This window comes from Chiloscyllium punctatum, chromosome 45, assembly GCF_047496795.1.
Source record: "Chiloscyllium punctatum isolate Juve2018m chromosome 45, sChiPun1.3, whole genome shotgun sequence".
Classification (NCBI taxonomy): Eukaryota; Metazoa; Chordata; class Chondrichthyes; order Orectolobiformes; family Hemiscylliidae; genus Chiloscyllium; species Chiloscyllium punctatum.
In genome coordinates this window covers 63,108,720-63,130,575 of record NC_092783.1, presented here as the reverse complement: position 1 = coordinate 63,130,575, position 21,856 = coordinate 63,108,720, and the positions used below count along the sequence as shown (strand labels likewise).

Below are 21,856 nucleotides of genomic sequence, written 5' to 3'. Positions count from 1 at the left end.
TCGGGAAGTTTAGTGACTAGCTGGGGCCGCAACCCCAGGATCAAAGGACATTGAGTGGAGATTTGATGGAGATGTTGAAGGGTATGACAGATGTAGATGAGGTAGACAAAGAAAGACTATTCCCATTCACTTCAACTGTGCATTATTGATTTGGAATCCAATGTGGGGTCTAACCAGGTAGAGGTGTGAACCAGTTAATTTTCCTGTCAATCTGGTACAGGTTCACAAACAATTAGATTTAGTGAATTCAGTTCCTCAAGTTGCCATGGTGACATCTGGATATATTAAAATCATTTTACGAAATGAAGTCATGTTCAGATTAACTATTTTTAATGTTGTGCTGAAAGTGTAGGTCACGTCCTGAATGAATTGACGATGTTGATAGATCAATGAATGTTAAAATTCCGATTCCATGCTGAGTGTGTTTGCTTGCTGTCTGGTCCCAGTGCCTCACCCTGCAGTGGAAGCACCCATTCCCCCAGTGGGTTGTGGATTGAGCTTGTGATAGGGGACATGCATTTGTGTTATAACTGGAGCTCTCACCTGGCCCCAGCACAGATTTCCCAGCTCGACATCACCCGGCTTCCCATTGCTGTGTCTCTCCATTCTCCACAACTGAGTAACGTTCCTCTCCCTGTGTTATTCAGAGTAACTCATGAAGTCATGTGATGCTTTGACGTTATTAAAGGCAGTGTAGGAATGTAAGTTGTTGTTGTTGACTTACTGTTGTCAGAAGCCACTGACTTATTCTCAAGAAAGTGATTCACAAAAGCTGCACGTAAAGATTTCCCAGGCATGCTATCACACCTTGTTTGGTTGCACTTATGGCCCCCACGTACTCACCAGCCCTTCCCTTCCTCACAGTGAATGTTTGTAAGATTGGATTGTTAGTAGCTCTAGTCATAAGGATATTGATTTAAAATATGTGGAGGCAGAAGAATTGAGAAAGAAATTGCTTGGACACAGATACCTCGATATTAGCAACACAGAAATATTAAAACAAGCAACAATGCTCAAAATTTACCCCAATGGTTCTGAGCCAGACATTTTCAAAAAACTAACCCAGACACTAAATAACCAATTCTAGATACAGGGTTTATAGCTTAAACAAAAATATAACTTTTTTTTTGATAATGCAGTATGTGAAAAAGGGCTAAATTAAACAACAAAGTAATCAAAATGATGTCTATGGTTTAATTTGTTTTAATTTATTGTAGTCACGTGTACCTAAGTACAGTGACAAGTTTTGTTTTGCAAGCTGTACAAGCAGACCATAGCAAACAACAACTTACAGCTCAACAGGAGCTTAGACAGCAAGGCACACAGGTTGCAACTGGATGGGAGATGCAGAAAGCAAACCCAATAACCTTAGTTTTCAGCTCCATTCACACAAAAGACAGAAAAACAAACCTGATACAGGCAGAAATAAAAGACAATAACAAAAGCGGCCAGATAACTGAAGTGGTTTCCATGATGCATTGTGCCACAGGCAAAGGTAACTGGTTGATCTTCTGACAACATGAACCAGGGTCATCTTTACAGTTCACTCTGAGAAAGTCAGTGGTACATAGTTTCTATTCTCTGACCTTCCAGTGGCTGATAGTGGGAGTTGGACAGGGAGCTTTCAAACCTTCATGTGACAAAAAGGTTCTCTTGGAAACACAGTCTAAAAAAAAGTTTGATCTCTAAGCCCCTCTCTGTTCAACCATCCTGTTCCCTCCAGACCTGCTGGCTTTAATTTCCAACCTTGTTAATGACTAACCATCCACTATTTGGTTAGACATAATACTTTCCATTGGTACCAAAGCATCTATGGAGCACTTTGATTAAGAACCAACCTGCAATTAACTTTCAGGCCTGACATTACAAACAAAAAAAAACAGCATGTTTGTCCATTTTTTAAAACTCAATCTGCTACAGCCAAAGGTCACCTTCAGCTCAAAGTGCACAGTTTGCAGCTCCAAACCAAAACTGAGAAAATAAAACAATAAAAGTAATGAAAAATCAGTGAGGATTCTAACAGAAATAGAGATGTTAATGTCTACCATCTTATCGTCTCTGCATCAAAATCTTGCCTCTCCGTTTTTGCAGAACCAACATATTGATGGACGCTCTCTTCATACAGACTGACATCTCCCCTCAGAATCAAGAGTTTATTTATGAGGGCCATCGCTTGGAGTTGGAATTGTCTCAACAGGTGCAGTTACTTCCTAAAACAACAGAAGACAGGCCCATCATCCTGGTGAGCACCAAGCCTGAGGTACTCATTGGAGTTATCTACAAAGAGCGTAAGTGGCTGAATTTATCATGTCTGGATTGTGTGTGGCTTCTGGGATTGAGTGAGGTAGACGAGGTTTTCATGTGGGCTTTGGTGATGATCCCAAACTCAGCTTCAGTTTCATGGTCATGACCAGAGGTTCCAGTGTAAATGTTCAGAGTCTTTTGCACAAATCATTTGATTTGATTAAAGTTTTTGAAATAACAAGCAGAGCACACTGGGAGAAGCCATTTTCTTTGCCTGGGCAGTCAGTCAAGGAGCAGAGTTTAAGATGAAAGCCAGGTATTTCAGAAGTGAAATGACGAAACGTGACTCAGGATAGGGCAGGAGCAAATCGCAATTATTGCTGGATCAATTCTTAATTTTAAAGCAGAGGTTGATTGATTTATTTGGTTAACCGAAGATAATAAGGGTTGTGGAGCTGGGAACCATGATCTCATTGGAGGGTGGAACAGGCTTGATGGGTTGAATGGCTTCCTCCTGTTCTTGTGCTCCTCAATGTGTGGGAGAAAGTTGCTGAACAAAGCATCAGTTTCTGTGGAGCTGATGATAGTTCACTGTCTTTAAGCTCTCCTCATTTCTGTTTTGGAAACCTCAGGACTCTGTCATCAACGTTTGCGCCAATCCATTAGCTGGGATGCATTATTGGACCCAAATGAGAAATGCTATAAGATGAAAATTGGCAGAAGGAGAATAACAAGACAATTTGCCTGCTATTCCTGAGACAGTGCCCACTCCCTCAGCACTGACCCTCTGACAGCGTCCACTCCCTCAGTACTGACCCTCCGACAGTGCAGCATTCCCTCAGTACTGACCCTCTGACAGTGTCCACTCCCTCAGCACTGACCCTCCGACATGTGGCACTCCCTCAGTGAAGGTTTTCTTGTTTAAATCTCTAGAGTGAGATATTAGTTTTGACAATTGTACAGAGCAGACTGTGAAAATTCCTAACCTAAAAACAGTGTTTGAAGATGATTTTCTGTTTGTTGATGTGATTTATGATACTCCATGAGCTGGAAAGTTTTTGCCTCGTGTGAGGTGCAGATCAGAGGATGTTTCAAATGAGCTCGAACTGACAGCAGTAATTCTCAGAGACTCTGATTCTAACCAAGTACTGCCGTTTCCTTTGTTTGCAGCTGAGATACCACTGTTTCCTCCAACATTTGATATTATCAATGATGCCAGTCTCGCAAAGGTAACTGTCGTCATGGAAGATGAGAGAAGTGGTGGGGACAGAGAGTAGGGAGTGGGTGTAGGGAAGGAGAAAGTGGGGAGTGGGTGGAAGAGGCAGAGGAGTGTGTGGGCAGAGGGAGGGGGGGGTGTGTGCAGAGTGGGTGGAGCTGTGTGGGTAGGGTTGTGTGGGTGGAGTGAGTGGGGTTGTGTGGTTGGAGGGAGTGGGGTTGTGTGGTTGGAGGGAGTGGGGTTGTGTGGGTGGAGGGAGTGGGGATGTGTGGGTGGAGTGGGTGGGGGTGTGTGGGTGGAGGGAGTGGAGTTGTGAGGGTGGAGGGAGTGGGTGTGTGTGTGTGGAGTGGGTGGAGCTGTGTCAGTACAAACCGAGGGAGATCTTACTGAATGTAGTGGTTTGATCCTGCCGCACCCTCCTGCCTGAGCAGGGTGCTTCAGTTGTAGCTTGGTCTGTTGGGGCACGGCCTGTAGTCTGTGTTCAGCTGAACCCCTGATTTCGGTGGGGGAGGGGGGTTGTGACTGGTGTCATTCACATGATGGGACAGACAACCGTGGCTCATCTAACAGGTGGAGCTGGGGCCCCGTATTGTGACAGCAGTGGAAGCTACACTCTGTAAGTAAACCCGTGCCATAGCTGACCTGTACTAGACCGATGAAAACAGAGGGAGTTGTCCACTCCTCGTCACTAACTTTGCTGATTGAAGTTTGAAACGTTGTGTGTGTGTGTGTGTGTGTGTGTGTGTGTGTGTGTGTGTGTGTGTGTGTGTGTGTGTTCGGGTGCTTTATATTTCAGACGGTGGCCAGTGCTGTTCACCAGCTGCTGAGGATCACAAAGTCTCTGATGAAATGTCAGGACCTGATTCTGCGAGGGACCTATTGGTTGATGTGAGTAATTGGGGAAGGCGCGAAACACCTCTCACTGAAATACACTCCCTGCTGCCTCTCTCATTGTCTTTACTTTGTACAGTGCTGTGATATTATTACCATAATTATTTCCCACTCACAGCCAGGGAATGGATTTCATAACCTGAGGAGGTTCCTACCATCATACTCTCCAACTGTGCAGTGTCTGAGATACTTTGGAATCTTTTACTGTGTTAAAAGGGCCATTAACACAGGATGAGTGGATTGTGTTTGAGTACCTTTAACATAGTAAATCATTCCAGATGCATTGCCAAGAAACTCTAACCCTGTGCTATCCCTGTCCTGGGAGTGTTTGATAGGACGGCGTAAAGAGGAGGTTGAACAGTTCATCCGCTTTACCTTCCACCCCGACCTCAAATTTACCTGGACCGTCTCAGACTCCTCCCTCCCCTTCCTAGACCTCTCCATCTCTATCTCGGGCGACCGACTCAACACGGACATTTACTATAAACCGACCAACTCCCACAGTTACCTAGACTACACACCTCCTCCCACCCTCCTCCCTGTAAAAATGCCATCCCATATTCCCAATTCCTTCGCCTCCGCCGTATCTGCTCCCAGGAGGACTAATTCCAATACCGAACAACCCAGATGGCCTCGTTCTTCAAAGACCGCAATTTCCCCTCAGACGTGGTTGACGATGCTCTCCACCGCATCTCCTCCACTTCCCGCTCCTCCGCCCTTGAGCCCCGCCCCTCCAATCGCCACCAGGACAGAACTCCACTAGTCCTCACCTACCAACCCACCAACTTCCAGATACATCGTATCATCCGTTGTCATTTCCGCCACCCCCAAACGGACCCCACCACCAAGGATATATTTCCCTCCCCTCCCCTATCAGCGTTCCGGAAAGACCACTCCCTCCGCGACTCCCTCGTCAGGTCCACACCCCCCACCAACCCAACCTCCACTCCCGGCACCTTCCCCTGCAACCGCAAGAAATGCAAAACTTGCGCCCACCCCTCCCCCCTCACTTCCCTCCAAGCCCCCAAGGGATCCTTCCATATCAGTCACAAATTCACCTGCACCTCCACACACATCATTTACTGTATCCGCTGCACCCGATGTGGCCTCCTCTATATTGGGGAGACAGGCCGCCTACTTGCGGAACGTTTCAGAGAACACCTCTGGGACACCCGGACCAACCAATCCAACCACCCTGTGGCTCAACACTTCAACTCCCCCTCCCACTCCACCAAGGACATGCAGGTCCTTGGCCTCCTCCATCACCAGACCATAGCAACACGACGCCTGGAGGAAGAGCTCCTCATCTTCCGCCTAGGAACCCTCCAACCACAAGGGATGAATGCAGATTTTTCCAGCTTTCTCATTTCCCCTCCCCCCACCTTATCTCAGTCTCAACCCTCGAACTCAGCACCGCCTTCTTGACCTGCAATCTTCTTCCTGACCTCTCCGCGCCCACCCCACTCTGGCCTATCACCCTCACCTTGACCTCCCTCCACCTATCACATTCCCAATGCCCCTCCCCCAAGTCCCTCCTCCCTACCTTTTATCTTAGCCTGCTGGACACACCTTCCTCATTCCTGAAGAAGGGCTTATGCCCGAAACATCAATTCTCCTACTCCATGGATGCTGCCTGACCTGCTGCGCTTTTCCAGCAACACATTTTTCATCTCTGATCTCCAGCATCTGCAGTCCTCACTTTCTCTCACTGCGTAAAGGGAGTTTTACTCAGTGTCTAACCTGTTCCAGGAGTGTTTGATGGGGACAGTGTATCTAACAAGATCTGATGCCAAGCTACTTAAAGGAACATAATGGCAAGTTAGCAAAAGAGAGATTTGTTTGGGTAACTACAAGGAGATGTTAGAGTGGGATAAAAGTTCAGGGAGGGAAGGTTCAGGGAGATTAGCATCCAGACAGCAGAAGATACTGCTGCCATTGGGAGTGATTAAAATCATAGAATGTTCAAGAGTCCAGAATTCGAGAGCACAGATATCTTGCTGGAGAGGATTACAAAACAGAAAGGGGTGATTGCATGGAGAGATTTGAAAATAAAGGGTAGGTTGAAAACTAAGGTCTAGCTTAACCAGGAGCCACTGTAGGCCACAGGACTAGAAGTGAGTTGGAATCTGGTCAACAGAGATGAGCTTAAGTTTCTGGAATGTGGAATGTGGGAGGTCAGCCAGAACTGATTAGGATGAATTGTCCTTCCAATCGGTTTTGTTACCGTTAATAGTCAATGTTGCTCCTCCAAGAACTCTGTTATATTGCCTGCTCTGTTATATCACTCTGTCCAGAGAAGACCTAAGATAAAGCCACCAGGTTTTGGAGAAACTCAACAGGTCTGGCAGCATATATGGAGAGAGAAAAACAGAGTTAATGAGTTGAGTCTGGACTGACCACTTGGGGATGGAAAAATAATGTGTTTTCTGCTGCTGATAAAGGTGGGGAGGGACAATTAGAACATACTGGAAGGTTCAGAATAGACTGAAGGATTCAGAAGATTATAGATCAAGGGCAAAGGGAGTGGGTACAGAGGGTCAAGAAAAGGCAAAGCATAAATCCAGAATAGGTGTTAATAGTAGAGTGTATTTCAGAACCTGCCTGAATTGAAAATCAGGAAAGCACCACACTGGGGCTTTTTTAATTGGAGTGGGGGGAGCTTAAAAAATCAAAATGGAGGACAAAGAAGGTCTGTGTTTGATGTTCAGTTTGCTGTGTTCACTGCACTTGGTCAGATCTGTGATGGGGTGATGCCCCAAGTGTAAGGAGATTGAAAATCAACTAGCAATCTCTACTTGGAAAATTCTTTTTGTGTTTGGAGAGCGCGGTTGATGTTGTTTACATGCACTTTATTAAAGCCTTTGACAATTCCCTCATGGCAGACTGGTACAAAAGGTGAAGTCAGGTGGTAGAAGGCTGAGCTGGCAAGATGGATACAGAACTGGCTTAGTCACAGGAGACAGAGGGTAGCAGTGGCAGGATGCTTTTCAGAATGGAGGGCTGTGAATAGTGATGTTCCACAGGGATCAGTACTGGGGTATCTGCTGTTCATGCTCTACATAAATGATTTAGAGGAAAATGTAACTGGTCTAATTAGTAAGTTTGCGAATGATACCAGGATTGGTGGAGTTGTGGATAGTGAGGAGGACTGTCAGAGGATACAGCAGGATATAGATCAGTTGGAAGCATGGGCAGAAAAATGGCAGATGGAGTTTAATCCGGATAAATGTGAGATGATGCATTTTGGAAGGACAAGTACAGGTGGAAATCATACAGTGAATGGCAGAACCCTTCGGAGTATTGATATGGAGAGGGGTCTGGGTATGCAAGTTCACAGATCACTCAAGGTGACAGTGCAGGTAGATAAGGGAGTAAAAGAGGCTTATGGCATAGAACATAGAACAATACAGCACAGAACAGGCCCTTCAGCCCACGATGTTGTGCCGACCATTGATCCTCATGTATGCACCCTCAAATTTCTGTGACCATTTGCATGTCCAGGAGTCTCTTAAATGTCCCCAATGACCTCGCTTCCACAACTGCTGCTGGCAACGCATTCCATGCTCTCACAACTCTCTGTGTAAAGAACCCGCCTCTGACATCTCCTCTATACTTTCCTCCAACCAGCTTAAAACTATGACCCCTCATGTTAGCCATTTCTGCCCTGGGAAATAGTCTCTGGCTATCGACTCTATCTATGCCTCTCATTATCTTGTATACCTCAATTAGGTCCCTCTCCTCCTCCTTTTCTCCAATGAAAAAAGTCCGAGTTCAGTCAACCTCTCTTCATAAGATAAGCCCTCCAGTCTAGGCAGCATCCTGGTAAACCTCCTCTGAACCCTCTCCAAAGCATCCACATCTTTCCTATAATAGGGCGACCAGAACTGGATGCAGAATTCTAAGTGCGGTCTAACCAAAGTTTTATAGAGCTGCAACAAGATCTCACGACTCTTAAACTCAATCCCCCTGTTAATGAAAGCCAAAACACCATATGCTTTCTTAACAACCCTGTCCACTTGGGTGGCCATTTTAAGGGATCTATGTATCTGCACACCAAGATCCCTTTGCTCAGCCACACTGCCCAAGAATCCTATCCTTAATCCTGTACTCAAATTTCAAATTCGACCTTCCAAAATGCATCGCCTTGCATTTATCCAAGTTAAACTCCAGCTGCCACCTCTCAGCCCATCTCTGCATCCTGTCAATCTCCCACTGCAGCCTACAACAACCCTCTATACTGTCAACGACACCTCCAACCTTTGTGTCATCTGCAAACTTGCTGACCCATCCTTCAATCCCCTCATCCAAGTCATTAATAAAAATTACAAACAGGAGAGGCCCAAGGACAGAGCCCTGTGGAACACCACTCACCACTGACTTCCAGGCAGAATATTTTCCTTCTACTACCACTTGCTGTCTTCTGTTGGCCAGCCAATTCTCTATCCAGACAGTTAAATTTCCCTGAATCCCATTCCTACTGACCTTCTGAATGAGCCTACCATGGGGAACCTTATCAAATGCCTTGCTGAAGTCCATATACACCACATCCACAGCTTGACCCTCATCTAGTCACATCCTCAAAGAACTCAATAAGGTTTGTGAGGCATGACCTGCCCCTCACAAAGTCGTGTTGACTGCATTTAATCAAGCCATGCTCTTCCAGATGGTCATAAATCCTCTCCCTCAGAATCCTTTCTAACACCTTGCAGACGACAGACGTGAGACTTACTGGTCTGTAATTGCCGGGGATTTCCCTATTTCCTTTCTTGAAGAGAGGAATTACATTTGCCTCTCTCCAGTCCTCAGGTACGACTCCAGCGGAGAGCAAGGATGCAAACATCTTCGCAAGTGGTGAAGAAATCGCATTTCTCGTTTCCCAAAGATGCCCTCCAACGCATCTCGTCCACATCCTGCACCTCCACCCTCAGACCCCACCCCTCAACCATAACAAATCTGGTCAGGGCCTAGCAACTTGTCAATCTTAATGTTTGACAAAGTTTTCAGCAGATCAGCTTCGTCTCTCTCTATTCTGGATTAGTGGTGCTGGAAGAGCACAGCAGTTCAGGCAGCATCCAAGGAGCAGCGAAATCGACGTTTCGGGCAAAAGCCCTTCAGGAATAAAGGCAGTGAGCCTGAAGCATGGAGAGATAAGCTAGAGGAGGGTGGGGGTGGGGAGAGAGTAGCATAGAGTACAATGGGTGAGTGGGGGAGGGGATGAACGTGATAGGTCAAGGAGGAGAGGGTGGAGTGGATAAGTGGAAAAGGAGATAGGCAGGTCGGACAGGTCCAGACAAGTCGTGGGGACAGTGCTGAGCTGGAAGTTTGGAACTAGGGTGAGGTGGGGGAAGGGGAAATGAGGAAACTGTTGAAGTCCACATTGATGCCCTGGGGTTGAAGTGTTCCGAGGCGGAAGATGAGGCGTCCTTCCTCCAGGCATCTGGTGGTGAGGGAGCGGCGGTGAAGGAGGCCCAGGACCTCCATGTCCTCGGCAGAGTGGGAGGGGGAGTTGAAATGTTGGGCCACGGGGCGGTGGGGTTGATTGGTGCGGGTGTCTCGGAGATGTTCCCTAAAGCGCTCTGCTAGGAGGCGCCCAGTCTCCCCAATGTAGAGGAGACCGCATCGGGAGCAACGGATACAATAAATGATATTGGTGGATGTGCAAGTAAAACTTTGATGGATGTGGAAGGCTCCTTTAGGGCCTTGGATAGAGGTGAGGGAGGAGGGCGCAGGTTTTACAGTTCCTGCGGTGGCAGGGGAAAGTGCCAGGATGGGAGGGTGGGTTGTAGGGGGGTGTGGACCTGACCAGGTAATCACGGAGGGAACGGTCTTTGCGGAAGGCGGAAAGGGGTGGGGAGGGAAATATATCCCTGGTGGTGGGGTCTGTTTGGAGGTGGCGGAAATGTCGGCGGATGATTTGGTTTATGCGAAGGTTGGTAGGGTGGAAGGTGAGCACCAGGGGCGTTCTGTCCTTGTTACGGTTGGAGGGGTGGGGTCTGAGGGCGGAGGTGCGGGATGTGGACGAGATGCGTTGGAGGGCATCTTTAACCACGTGGGAAGGGAAATTGCTGTCTCTAAAGACGGAGGCCATCTGGTGTGTTCTGTGGTGGAACTGGTCTTCCTGGGAGCAGATCCGGCGGAGACAGAGGAATTGGGAATATGGGATGGCATTTTTGCAAATAGGGTGGGAAGAGGTGTAATCCAGGGAGCTGTGGGAGTCGGTGGGCTTGTAAAAAATGTCAGTGTCAAGTCGGTCGTCATTAATGGAGATGGAGATGTCCAGGAAGGGGAGGGAGGTGTCAGAGATGGTCCAGGTAAATTTAAGGTCAGGGTGGAATGTGTTGGTGAAGTTGATGAATTGCTCAACCTCCTCACGGGAGCACGAGGTGGCGCCAATGCAGTAATTAATGTAGCGGAGGAAGAGGTGGGGAGTGGTGCCGGTGTAATTATCTCTATCCATTTCAGCATGCACACCTGGTCTTCAAAGGTTTCATTCACTACAAAGTTTGTTTCTTTCGTAAAGACAGAAGCAAAAAAACTCATTTAGGGCTTCCCCTACCTCCTCAGACTCCACACACAAGTTCCCTATGCTATCCCTGATCGGCTCTACTCTTTCTTTGACCATTCTCTTATTCCTCACATAAGTGTAAAATGCCTTTGTGTTCTCCCTAATCTGTTCTGCCAAGCCTTTCTCATGCTCCCTCCTGGCTCTCCTCAGACCATTTTTGAGCTCCTTCCTTACCTGCCTGTAATCCTGTAGAGCTGAGCTTGACCCTAGCTTCCCCCACCTTATGTAAGCTACCTTCTTCCTTTTGACGAGAAGCTCCACGATCTCGTCATCCAAAGTTCCTTTATCTTACCCCTTCTTGCCTGTCTCAGAGGGACATATTTATTCATCATTCACAACAACTGTTCCTTAAACAGTCTCCACATGTCTATAGTGCCTTTACCATGGAACAATTGCTCCCAATCCATGCTTCCTAATTCATGTCTAATCGCAACATAGTTTCCTCTTCCCCAATTAAATATCCTCCCATTTTGCTTAATCCTCTCCTTCTCCATAGCTATGTAGAATGTGAGGCAGTTGTGGTCACTATAACCAAAATGCTCTCCCACCACAAAATCTGATACCTGCCCCAGCTCGTTTCTGAGCACCAAGTCTAGAATGGCCTCTCCCCTCGTCGGCCTGTCAACGTACTGAGTTAGGAAACCCTCCTGAACACACCTTACAAAAACAGTTCCATTCAAATCTTCTGCTCGAAGGAGGTTCCAATCAATATTGGGAAAGTTAAAGTCACCCATTACAACAACCCTACTACATCCACACTTTTCCAAAATCTGCCGACCTTGGCTTCCTTCCATCTCCCTGCTGCTATTGGGGGCCTGTAGTAAACCCCTAATGAGGTGACTGCTCCCTTGCTGTTCCTAATTTCCACCCATACTGACTCGGTAGGTAGATCTTCCTCGACAATGGAAGCTTCTGTAGCTGTGATACCCTCTCTGATTAGTAGTGCTACACCCCCTCCTCTTTCCCCCCCCTCCCTATTCTTTTTAAATGCTCTAAACCCTGGAACATCCAGCAACCATTCCTGCCCCTGAGAAACCCATGTCTCTGTTAAGGCCACAACATCATAGCACCAGGTCCTGATCCATGCTCTAAGTTCATCACTTTTATTCCTGATACTCCTTGCTTTAAAGCAAACACACATTAACTGATCCCTTGGTTCCTTCCCAGGAAAATCCTTCCCACTAGCTGGTCTACCTCTTGCTATTGCCTCATCTGCATCAACTCTCACCTCCGGTATACAGCTCAGGTTCCCACCCCCCTGCCTTACTAGTTTAAACCCTCTCGAGCTACTCGAGCAAACTTTCCACCCAGGACATTGGTCCCCTTCCAGTTCAGATGCAACCCGTCCTTCTTGTACAGGTTCCACCCTTCCCAGAAGGCATCCCAATTATCTACATATCTGAAGCCCTCCCTCCTACACCAGCTGCACAGCCGCGTGTTAAGCTGTGCCCGCTCCCTGTTCCTTGCCTCACTTGTTTGTCTTCATTGGAAGGGGCATGTTTTAGAGGTGGGTGTCACACTACAGGTGACCCCAGTGCAACACACACACACACACACACACACACACACACACATACACATATACACACACACACACATACACATATATACACACACACACACACACATACACATATACACACACACACACATACACATATATATACACACACACACACATACACATATACACACACACACACATACACATATACACACACACACATACACATATACACACACACACATACACATACACATACACACTCACATACACATATACACACACACACACACATACACATATACACACACACACACATACACATATACACACACACACACACACACACACACACATACACACACACATACACATATACACACACACATACACATATAAACACACACACATAAACACACACACATACATATATACACATACATACACATATACACACACACACATATACACACACACACACACACACAGACATTCATACCCTCCCACACAAGCACACACACATGTACGTTTGTAGGGTGAATTTGTACTTGCAGAATTACATTTTATTTTGCTCAAAAACTGTATGAATCCTTGTAAGATTCTGTAAATCCCTCTTTTAGATTAGACTCAGTCTGAACATTGGGGCAGAGCCAGCCTCACACGGGGCACCGCACACCTTCAATGCATTATTTGGGCCAACGTGGCACCTATTGTTAAAGTTCACTTGAGAATGTAACTTTAAGAAAGTTCTGGAATTTATATATGAAAAAACTGAAACCACCGTGTCCATTCTAAAAGATGAGAGACTTAACAAACAATCCAGGTCTTTTTCAATATATAATTTCAGTTACATCACACTGTAAGCTTTTGTTATAAATTCTGTGTCTACGATCTTATACTCACAACTACATAGAGTTGTAGAGGGTTACAACACGGGCACAGACCATTTGGTCCAACCCGTCCATCCGGACCAGATATCCCAACCCAATCTAGTCCCACCTGCCAGCACCCGGCCCATATCCCTCCCAACCCTTCTTATTCATACACCCATCCAAATGCCTCTTAAATGTTGCAATTGTACCAGCCTCCACCACATCCTCTGGCAGCTCATTTCATACACATACCACCCTCTGTCTGAAAAAGTTGCCCCTTAGATCTCTTTTATATCTTTCCCCTCTCACCCTAAACCTACGCTGTCTAGTTCTGGACTCCCCGACCCGAGGGAAAAGACATTGTCTATTTATCCTATCCATGCCCCTCATAACTTTGTAAACCTCTATAAGGTCACCCCTCAGCCTCTGCACTCCAGGGAAAACAGCCCCAGCCTGTTCAGCCTCTCCTTGTAGCTCAAATCCTCCAACCCTGGCAACATGCTTGTAAATCTTTTCTGAATCCTTTCAAATTTCACAACATCTTTCCGATAGGAAGGAGACCAGAATTGCATGCAATATTCCAACAGTGGCCTGACCAATGTCCTATACAGCTGCAACATGACCTCCCAACTCCTGTACTCAATACTCTGACCAATAAAGGAAAGCATACCAAACGCCTTCTTCACTATCCTATCTACCTGTGACTCCACTTTCAAGGAGCTATGAACCTGCACTCCAAGGTCTCTTCGTTCAGCAACACTCCCTAGGACCTTACCATTAAGCGTATAAGTCCTGCTAAGATTTGCTTTCCCAAAATGCAACACCTCGCATTTATCTGAATGAAACTCCATCTGCCACTTCTCAGCCCATTGGCCCATCTGGTCCAGATCCTGTTGTAATGTGAGGTAACCCTCTTCGCTGTCCACTACACCTCCAAGTTTGGTGCCATCTGCAAACTTACTAACTGTACCTCTTATGCTCGCATCCAAATCATTTATGTAAATGACAAACAGTAGAGGATCCAGCACCAATCCTTGTGGCACTCCACTGGTCACAGGCCTCCAGTCTGAAAAAAACCCTCCATCACCATCCTCTGTCTTCTACCTTTGAGCCAGTTCTGTATCCAAATGGCTAGTTCTCCCTGTATTCCATGAGATCTAACCTTGCTAATCAGTCTCCCATGGGGAACCTTGTCGAACACCTTACTGAAGTCCACATAGATCACATCTACTGCTCTGCCCTCATCAATCTTCTTTGTTGCTTCTTCAAAAAGCTCAATCAAGTTTGTGAAACATGATTTCCCACGCACAAAGCTATGTTGAGTATCCCTAATCAGTCCTTGCCTTTCCAAATACATGTACATCCTGTCCCTCAGGATTCCCTCCAACAACTTGCCCACCACCGAGGTCAGGCTCACTGGTCTATAGTTCCCTGGCTTGTCCTTATCGCCCTTCTTAAACAGTGGCACCACGTTTGCCAACCTCCAGTCTTCCGGCACCTCACCTGTGACTATCGATGACATAAATATCTCAGCAAGAGGCCCAGCAATCACTTCTCTAGCTTCCCACAGAGTTCTCGGGTACACCTGATCAGGTCCTGGGGATTTATCCACCTTTAACTGTTTCAAGACATCCAGCACTTCCTCCTCTGTAATCTGGACATTTTGCAAGATTCACCATCTATTTCCCTACCATCTATATCTTCCATATCCTTCTCCACAGTAAACACTGATGCAAAATATTAATTTTATTATCTCTCCCATTTTCTGTGGCTCCACACAAAGGCCACCTTGCTGTTCTTTGAGGGGCCCTATTCTCTCCCTAGTTACCCTTTTGTCCTTAATATATTTGTAAAAACCCTTTGGATTCTCCTTAATTCGATTTGCCAAAGCTATCTCATGTCCCCGTTTCGCCCTCCTGATTTCCCTCTTAAGTATACTCCTACTGCCTTTATACTCTTCTAAGGATTCACTCGATCCATCCTGTCTATACCTGGCATTGCTTCCTTCTTTTTCTTAACCAAACCCTCAATTTCTTTAGTCATCCAGCATTCCCTATACATACCAGCCTTCCTTTTCACACTGACAGGAATATACTTTCTCTGGATTCTCGTTATCTCATTTCTGAAGGCTTCCCATTTTCCAGCCGTCCCTTTACCTGCAAACATCTGCCTTCAACCAGCTTTTGAAAGTTCTTGCCTAATACCGTCAAAATTGGCCTTTCTCCAATTTAGAACTTCAACTTTTCGATCTGGTCTATCCTTTTCCATCACTATTTTAAAACAAACAGAATTATGGTCACTGGCCCCAAAGTGCTCCCCCACTGACACCTCAGTCACCTGCCCTGCCTTATTTCCCAAGAGTAGGTCAAGTTTTGCACCTTCTCCAGTAGGTTTATCCACATACTGAATCAGAAAATTCTCTTGTGCACACTTAAGAAATTCCTCTCCATCTAAACCTTTAACACTATGGAAGTCCCAGTCGATGTTTGGAAAGTTAAAATCCCCTACCATAACCACCCTATTATTCTTACAGATAGCTGAGATCTCCTTACAAGTTTGTTTCACAATTTCCCTCTGACTATTGGGGGGTCTATAATACAATCCCAATAAGGTGGTCAACCCTTTCTTATTTCTCAATTCGACCTAAATAACTTCCCTGGATGTATTTCCGGGAATATCCTCCCTCAGCACAGCTGTAATGTTATCCTTTATCAAAAATGCCATTCCCCCTCCTCTCTTGCCTCCCTTTCTATCTTTCCTGTAGCATTTGTATCCTGGAACATTTAGCTGCCAGTCCTGCCCATCCCTGAGGCATGTTTCTGTAATTGCTATGATATCCCAGTCCCATGTTCCTAACCATGCCCTGAGTTCATCTGCCTTCCCTGTTAGGCCCCTTGCATTGAAATAAATGCAGTTTAATTTATTAGTCCTACCTTGTCCCTGCCTGCCCTGACTGTTTGACTCACGTCTGTTCTCAGCTGTACCCATCTCAGATCGATCTCTTTCCTCACTACCTCCCTGGGTCCTACCCTCCCCCCCCCCCCCCCCACCTTACTGGTTTAAATCCTCCCAATGAAGGAGCATTGCTCCGAAAGCTAGTGCTTCCAAATAAACCTGTTGGACTATAACCTGGTGTTGTGTGATTTTTAACTTCATTGAAAGAGGCATTGTATATAAGGATAGGCAAATTATGCTACAGCTTTGCAGAACTTTAGTTAGGCCACACTTGGAATATTGTGTACAGTTCTGGTCACCGCACTACCAGAAGGGTGTGGCTGCTTCGGAGAGGGTATAGAAAAGGTTTACCAGGATGTTACCTGGTCTGGGGGATTTTAGCTATGAAGAAAGGTTTGATAGACTGGGTTTGGTTTCACTGGAACGCAGGAGGTTGAGGGGTGATCTGATAGAAGTTTATAGGATTGCGAATGGCATGGATAGAGTGGGAAGTGTGAGGCTTTTTCCCAGGGTGGAGGGGTCAATTACTAGGGGACACAGGTTCAAGGTGCGAGGAGGGATGTTTAAAAGAGATGTGCGAGGCAAGTTGTTCACACAAAGGGTGGTGAGTGTCTGGAACATGCTGCCAGAGGAGGTGGGGGAAGCAGACACAACAGCAGCATTCAAGAAGCAGCTGGATGAGTACATGAATAGGAAGGGAATAGAGGGATATGGATCCTGTAAATGAAGACCGTTTTAATATGGAAGGGTCAAATGTGGCAGCACAGGCTTGGAGGGCCAAAGGGACTGTTCCTGTGCTGTATTATTCTTTGTTCTTCTTCTTTGGTGAGAGGGTAAAGTTTGACCATGGTTATGTTTAGATAGTATGCTGTTGCACATTAAATTCTCACATACTCGTCAAATTAATTTTGATTGAACTTGTCCCTGTTCTAGATTGACAATATCCTGAATGTTCAATGCTGTTCTGGTTGCTAAGAAACAGGGGCCACATTTGATCCATGGAAACAGGATGGGAACAAGGAGATATATCCCAGTGTCAAGTTCTGATAAAAGTCTCAAGGAACTTTGGGTCTTAAGCCAAGAGAGAAGGCTTTGGAGACCTGTGTACGGGAAAGCTTACCGTGCAGTATTGCTTTAAAGCAATCAGATCAGTGAGCCCTGGTTCAAACAGTACAGTTACCTGTACAATGAACACCAAGGCATGACAGTGACATTGTTATAATGAAGGAACTCTGAATGGATAACTTAAGATGGATTGAAAGGCCTTCCTCAGCTGTGACCATCCTGAGGTTCATAACTGAGTGGTTGTGTCCCAAGCTGTTTGGAAGAGAGGTCATGGTTCAGTGACGGTGTCTCTATGCTCAAGGTTCTGCTCCATGGGATGGGTGTCATACTGTGGTCAAACAGGACGACAGTAAATAATCGGTCATTCCCTCTGAGCCTATGATAGGGGGTATGTTTGGGAGAGTGGGTCATAACTGAAACTGCAGCAGAACATCCTTCCTGCACTAAAAGTCTCCTTGACTAAGTGTCACTCTTGTTCCGAGCGATAACTCTGGTTTAAGCATTGTGAACTTGTCTCATTAATAATTGGGCAATTGATGTTTTAATCCCACAATGGGATGATTGGCAGATCATGGATTTACTGACTGGAGATGGAGACAATGCTTTGGGTTCAATTATCAATGAGTGCGTTTGATGAATGATCTGATCGACATTGTAAATATTGCATTTTCTGTTCCAGTGCAATTTTGAAGAAAGAATGTGGGACAATCCATCAGCAATTGACAATGTTGAATCTGAAGCTAAGTTTCTGTCAGAACACCATGGTGCAAGTCCACAAACTGTGAGTACTCCGTGAGACTGTCATTCCTAATCAGGAATATCACACAGTTACAGGATAGTAAAAGGCTAGTATACATCAAGTTCCAGATTTTTTTTGGCAAACTGTTCAAATGCTTTATTGTGGACTCTGGACCTCAGCACTGACCCTCTGACAGTACAGCACTCCCTCAGTACTGACCCTCTAACACTGAGGCACTCCCTCAGCACTGACCCTCTGACAGTGCAGCACTCCCTCAGTACTGACCCTCTGACAGTGCAGCACTCCCTCAGTACTGACCCTCTAACAGTGCGGCACTTCCTCATCACTGACCCTCTGACAGTGCAGCATGTGATAGTCTGTGTTCTGAACTCAAACCTCTCTGGGCTTGAGCTGACTTGATTAACTCTGACTGAAAGGGGATTGTAATCTTAACTGATCACAGGCCGATTACAGAGTCATAGAGTCATTAACACAGAAACAGACCCTTCGGTAAAACCAGCCCGTACCATACATAATCCCAAACCAAAATAATTCCACCTACCTGCTCCTGGCCCATATCCCTCCAAACCTTCCTTATTCATGTACCTATCCAAATGTCTTTTAAATATTGTAATTGTATCCACATCCACCACTTCCTCAGGAAGTTCGTTCCACACACTCTGTGTAAACCATTTGCCTCTTATGTCTTTTTAAAATCTCTTTCCTCTCACCTTAAAAATATGCCACACCCCCCCCCACACCCCCATCTTGAAATCCCCCATCTCAAAGCTGATTGATGGACTTTCCCTTACAGATATGGACCACTGACTCAGGATCTGACGGAAATGGGAGTTCTTCATGTTAAGCTGCAGTCAGTAAGTTATTTGATCATTTTTGGTTTCTGACCCTTAGAGTCCTGTACTCATTCTCTTTGAGCTCTGACTGGTGCCAGGTTATTGGGAAAAATATTCTCAATCACTTCCTTGCTCAGTTCCAGCAAGGTCTATCCAGACCCTGACGTTCTGCCATTTAAACTGAAGTCAGGTGTCCCTCCTTCACAGGAAAGGTAATGGAACAACAGAACTCTCCCCATGGCCATCCACCTTGCCTCCACCTTCCCCGTACCATCTCATCCTGAGCAGAATCAATTAATTTATTTTAACTTGAGGTCAGCCAAGACAGTTTGCATTTAGGGATATCAGCGGGGAGATGGAGTTAACATACAAATCAATTGTGATGTTGTTGAAAGATAGAACAGGTTCAGTGGGCCAAAAGGCCTCATTCTGTTCCTGTATCTAGGAAAAGTATGTGGAATCTTGTTGATGGATTTATTAATAGATTGTGAATATAAATACCTTAATTAATCTTTCAATGATGATCAGAAAAGCTGAAACGAAGGAGGTAAATAGGGATAATGCTTTTATTAGAGAAATCAATTCTTCACAGACACTGATCAGTTACATAAAGAGAAACCATGTCATTATCTGGAATATATTTGGAAGCAAAAGTGCACATGTTCATATGCTGGAGGGCTCTACTGTTCCTGTCCAAGGAACATTTTACAGAGAACTTGTAGAGTCAGCTTTACTCTGAATTTAACCCTGCACTGTCCCTGACCTGGGAGTGTTTAATAGGGACAATGTAGAGAGAGCTTGATTCTAACTCACACTGCAGTTATGCTGGGTGACTGGGCCAATAGACAATATAAAGAGTGTAAGTTAAATCATTTTGTGTTGCAGGCTCAGGAATTTATTGTTACCGGCTCCCATAGTGTTCAAAACATTCAGAAGCAATTGGAGCAGATCACAACTGAATGGTGCCAGTACCGAGACTTACAACACGCAGACAGCACGTGAGCACGGTTTACTTCAGACGCTGGACCCAATGAGGATTATGGCACTGACGGAGGTCATTTGGCCCACCCTCTTTCTGCTGGCCCTTTGCGAGACTCCTAAACTAATTCCAATCCCTTGCTCTTCCCATCGCCCTACGTCAAACTCAATAAATCACTCTGACCATGGAACAGATGGAACAGTGAGAAATGTGGGAGCTCATTCATTTTGATCATAAGAATGAAATAGCATTGTTTTGAAAGATGTAAAAATTGGAAATATTCATGTCCAGGTAAAAGGAAAAGAATATTAGCATGAAAGTAGCAAAGAAGGTCAATGCCATATCAGCCTTTATTGGCAAGGGATTGGAGTGCAGGAGTAAAGAACTCTTGAGCATTGTACAGGGGCTCTGGAGAGACTTCATGCGGGATAGTGTGTGCGGTTTTGATCTCCAAATCTAAGGCTTGCATTAGAGGCACAACAGGAAAGGTTCACTCAGTAGGTGTCTGGGATAAGATGATTGTTCGTTAATGAGAGGCTGAGTTAACTGGGTCTGTATTCTCTGAAATTTATAGGAATCAGAGGAGAGCTCTTTGAAATATCCAAGATTCTGAAGGGGCTTGACAGGGTTGACACTAGACTATTTGCCCCCAGATTGGGTTATCTGGAAATGGGGCACTTTCCAAGTTCAGGGGCAGATCGTTTTGGACTGAAGTGAACAGAACTTTTGAAAAGGTTGCTAACATTTTGAATTTTCTAATCCAGAGAGCTGGGGATGTGTTAGCATTGAATATATTTAATAGGGAGATGGATAATTCTTTGCTTTTCAGGAAATTGAGGAATATGGGGAGTGGGTGGGAAAGTGGAGTTGAAGTCCAAGATCAGCCAGGATTGGATTGAATGATGTAGCAGTTCGGATGGGCTGAATGGTCTACTGTTCCTACTTCTCATGTTTGTAAGTTCTAACGCAATTTTCTTGTGATCTTTCTGTAGCCCAGTATCAATCCCAGACTAATCCTGCTCCTGCTGACCACCCTGAATCATTCCTATATCCATTCAGGTCTCCACCATTGTCCTCCACCAATCCCAAACTAAACCCACTGCCCTGTTGTATCCCACTAACCCTATATCAATCCCAAATAGGGAACATTGGATATACTGTACAACATATGCCACTCCTGAATTCACCTTACTTCCTTCTGATTGACATTAACTGTACCAGAAGGATAGACAAAGTTGGTATTGTCCTTACTTAAAATTGCCCACAAAGTTCTCTCAGTCAGTAATTATCTGACAACCAAGAAACTCCCAACTGTAGATTAAAGTGAATTTCTTAACAACATGACTGACACATAGTGAGTTCATTCAGATTTAAACAGAACATCTCTCTTTCTTTAAGTGCCTTTAAAAGCACAAACCAAAATTCACACCTCTGTAACTGGTTGGGTTATGCTGAGCAGGAATTCCTGCTACAACTGCTTTCAGTGCCCGAGGATTAGGGAAGAGAAGAATCAGCCAGATTTTCCGTTCCTGATAGTGGCTGCATTGGAACCAAAAGGTTCTGGGTCCACATCCCACTGTAGTGTCTGAAGCGTGTAAACCGCACCAGTACTGAGGGAGTGCCGCACTGTCACAGTGATATCTTTTGGATAAGATATTAAACAGAGGCCCTGCCAGTCCTTACAGGTAGATGTGAAAGATCCCAAAGCACTATTCTGGGGTGTTATCCCTGACGTCCCGCCAATACTGAAGCCTTAATCAATTTGGTTCAGACAGATAGACCATCCTCACGTTGCTGTTTCATGTGATCTTGCTGTGCAGCTCACCACAACCATTTCAAAAGGACAACCAGAGACAGGAAATAAATACTGCACCAGACAATGACACCCAGGTCCCACACGTGAATTTAAAAAGTTTAAAATTGGCAGCTGCATTTGCTACATTACAGCAGTGACCTATGCTTCAGAATTGCT

General features: G+C 45.5%; 1 protein-coding gene across 2 annotated transcripts in view; it reads left to right on the top strand.

Annotated features, from left to right (window-relative positions):
- LOC140467509 (serine/threonine-protein kinase TBK1-like) overlaps positions 1-21,856 on the top strand; it is a 57,376-nt gene that overhangs the window by 24,479 nt on the left and 11,041 nt on the right. For both annotated transcript variants that reach the window (XM_072563931.1, XM_072563930.1), the window contains exons 9-14: positions 2,092-2,288; positions 3,415-3,473; positions 4,257-4,348; positions 17,992-18,093; positions 18,866-18,926; positions 19,791-19,903. In XM_072563931.1, coding sequence (XP_072420032.1) covers positions 2,092-2,288; positions 3,415-3,473; positions 4,257-4,348; positions 17,992-18,093; positions 18,866-18,926; positions 19,791-19,903 — 624 coding nt within the window. The remainder of the gene's footprint in view (positions 1-2,091; positions 2,289-3,414; positions 3,474-4,256; positions 4,349-17,991; positions 18,094-18,865; positions 18,927-19,790; positions 19,904-21,856) is intronic.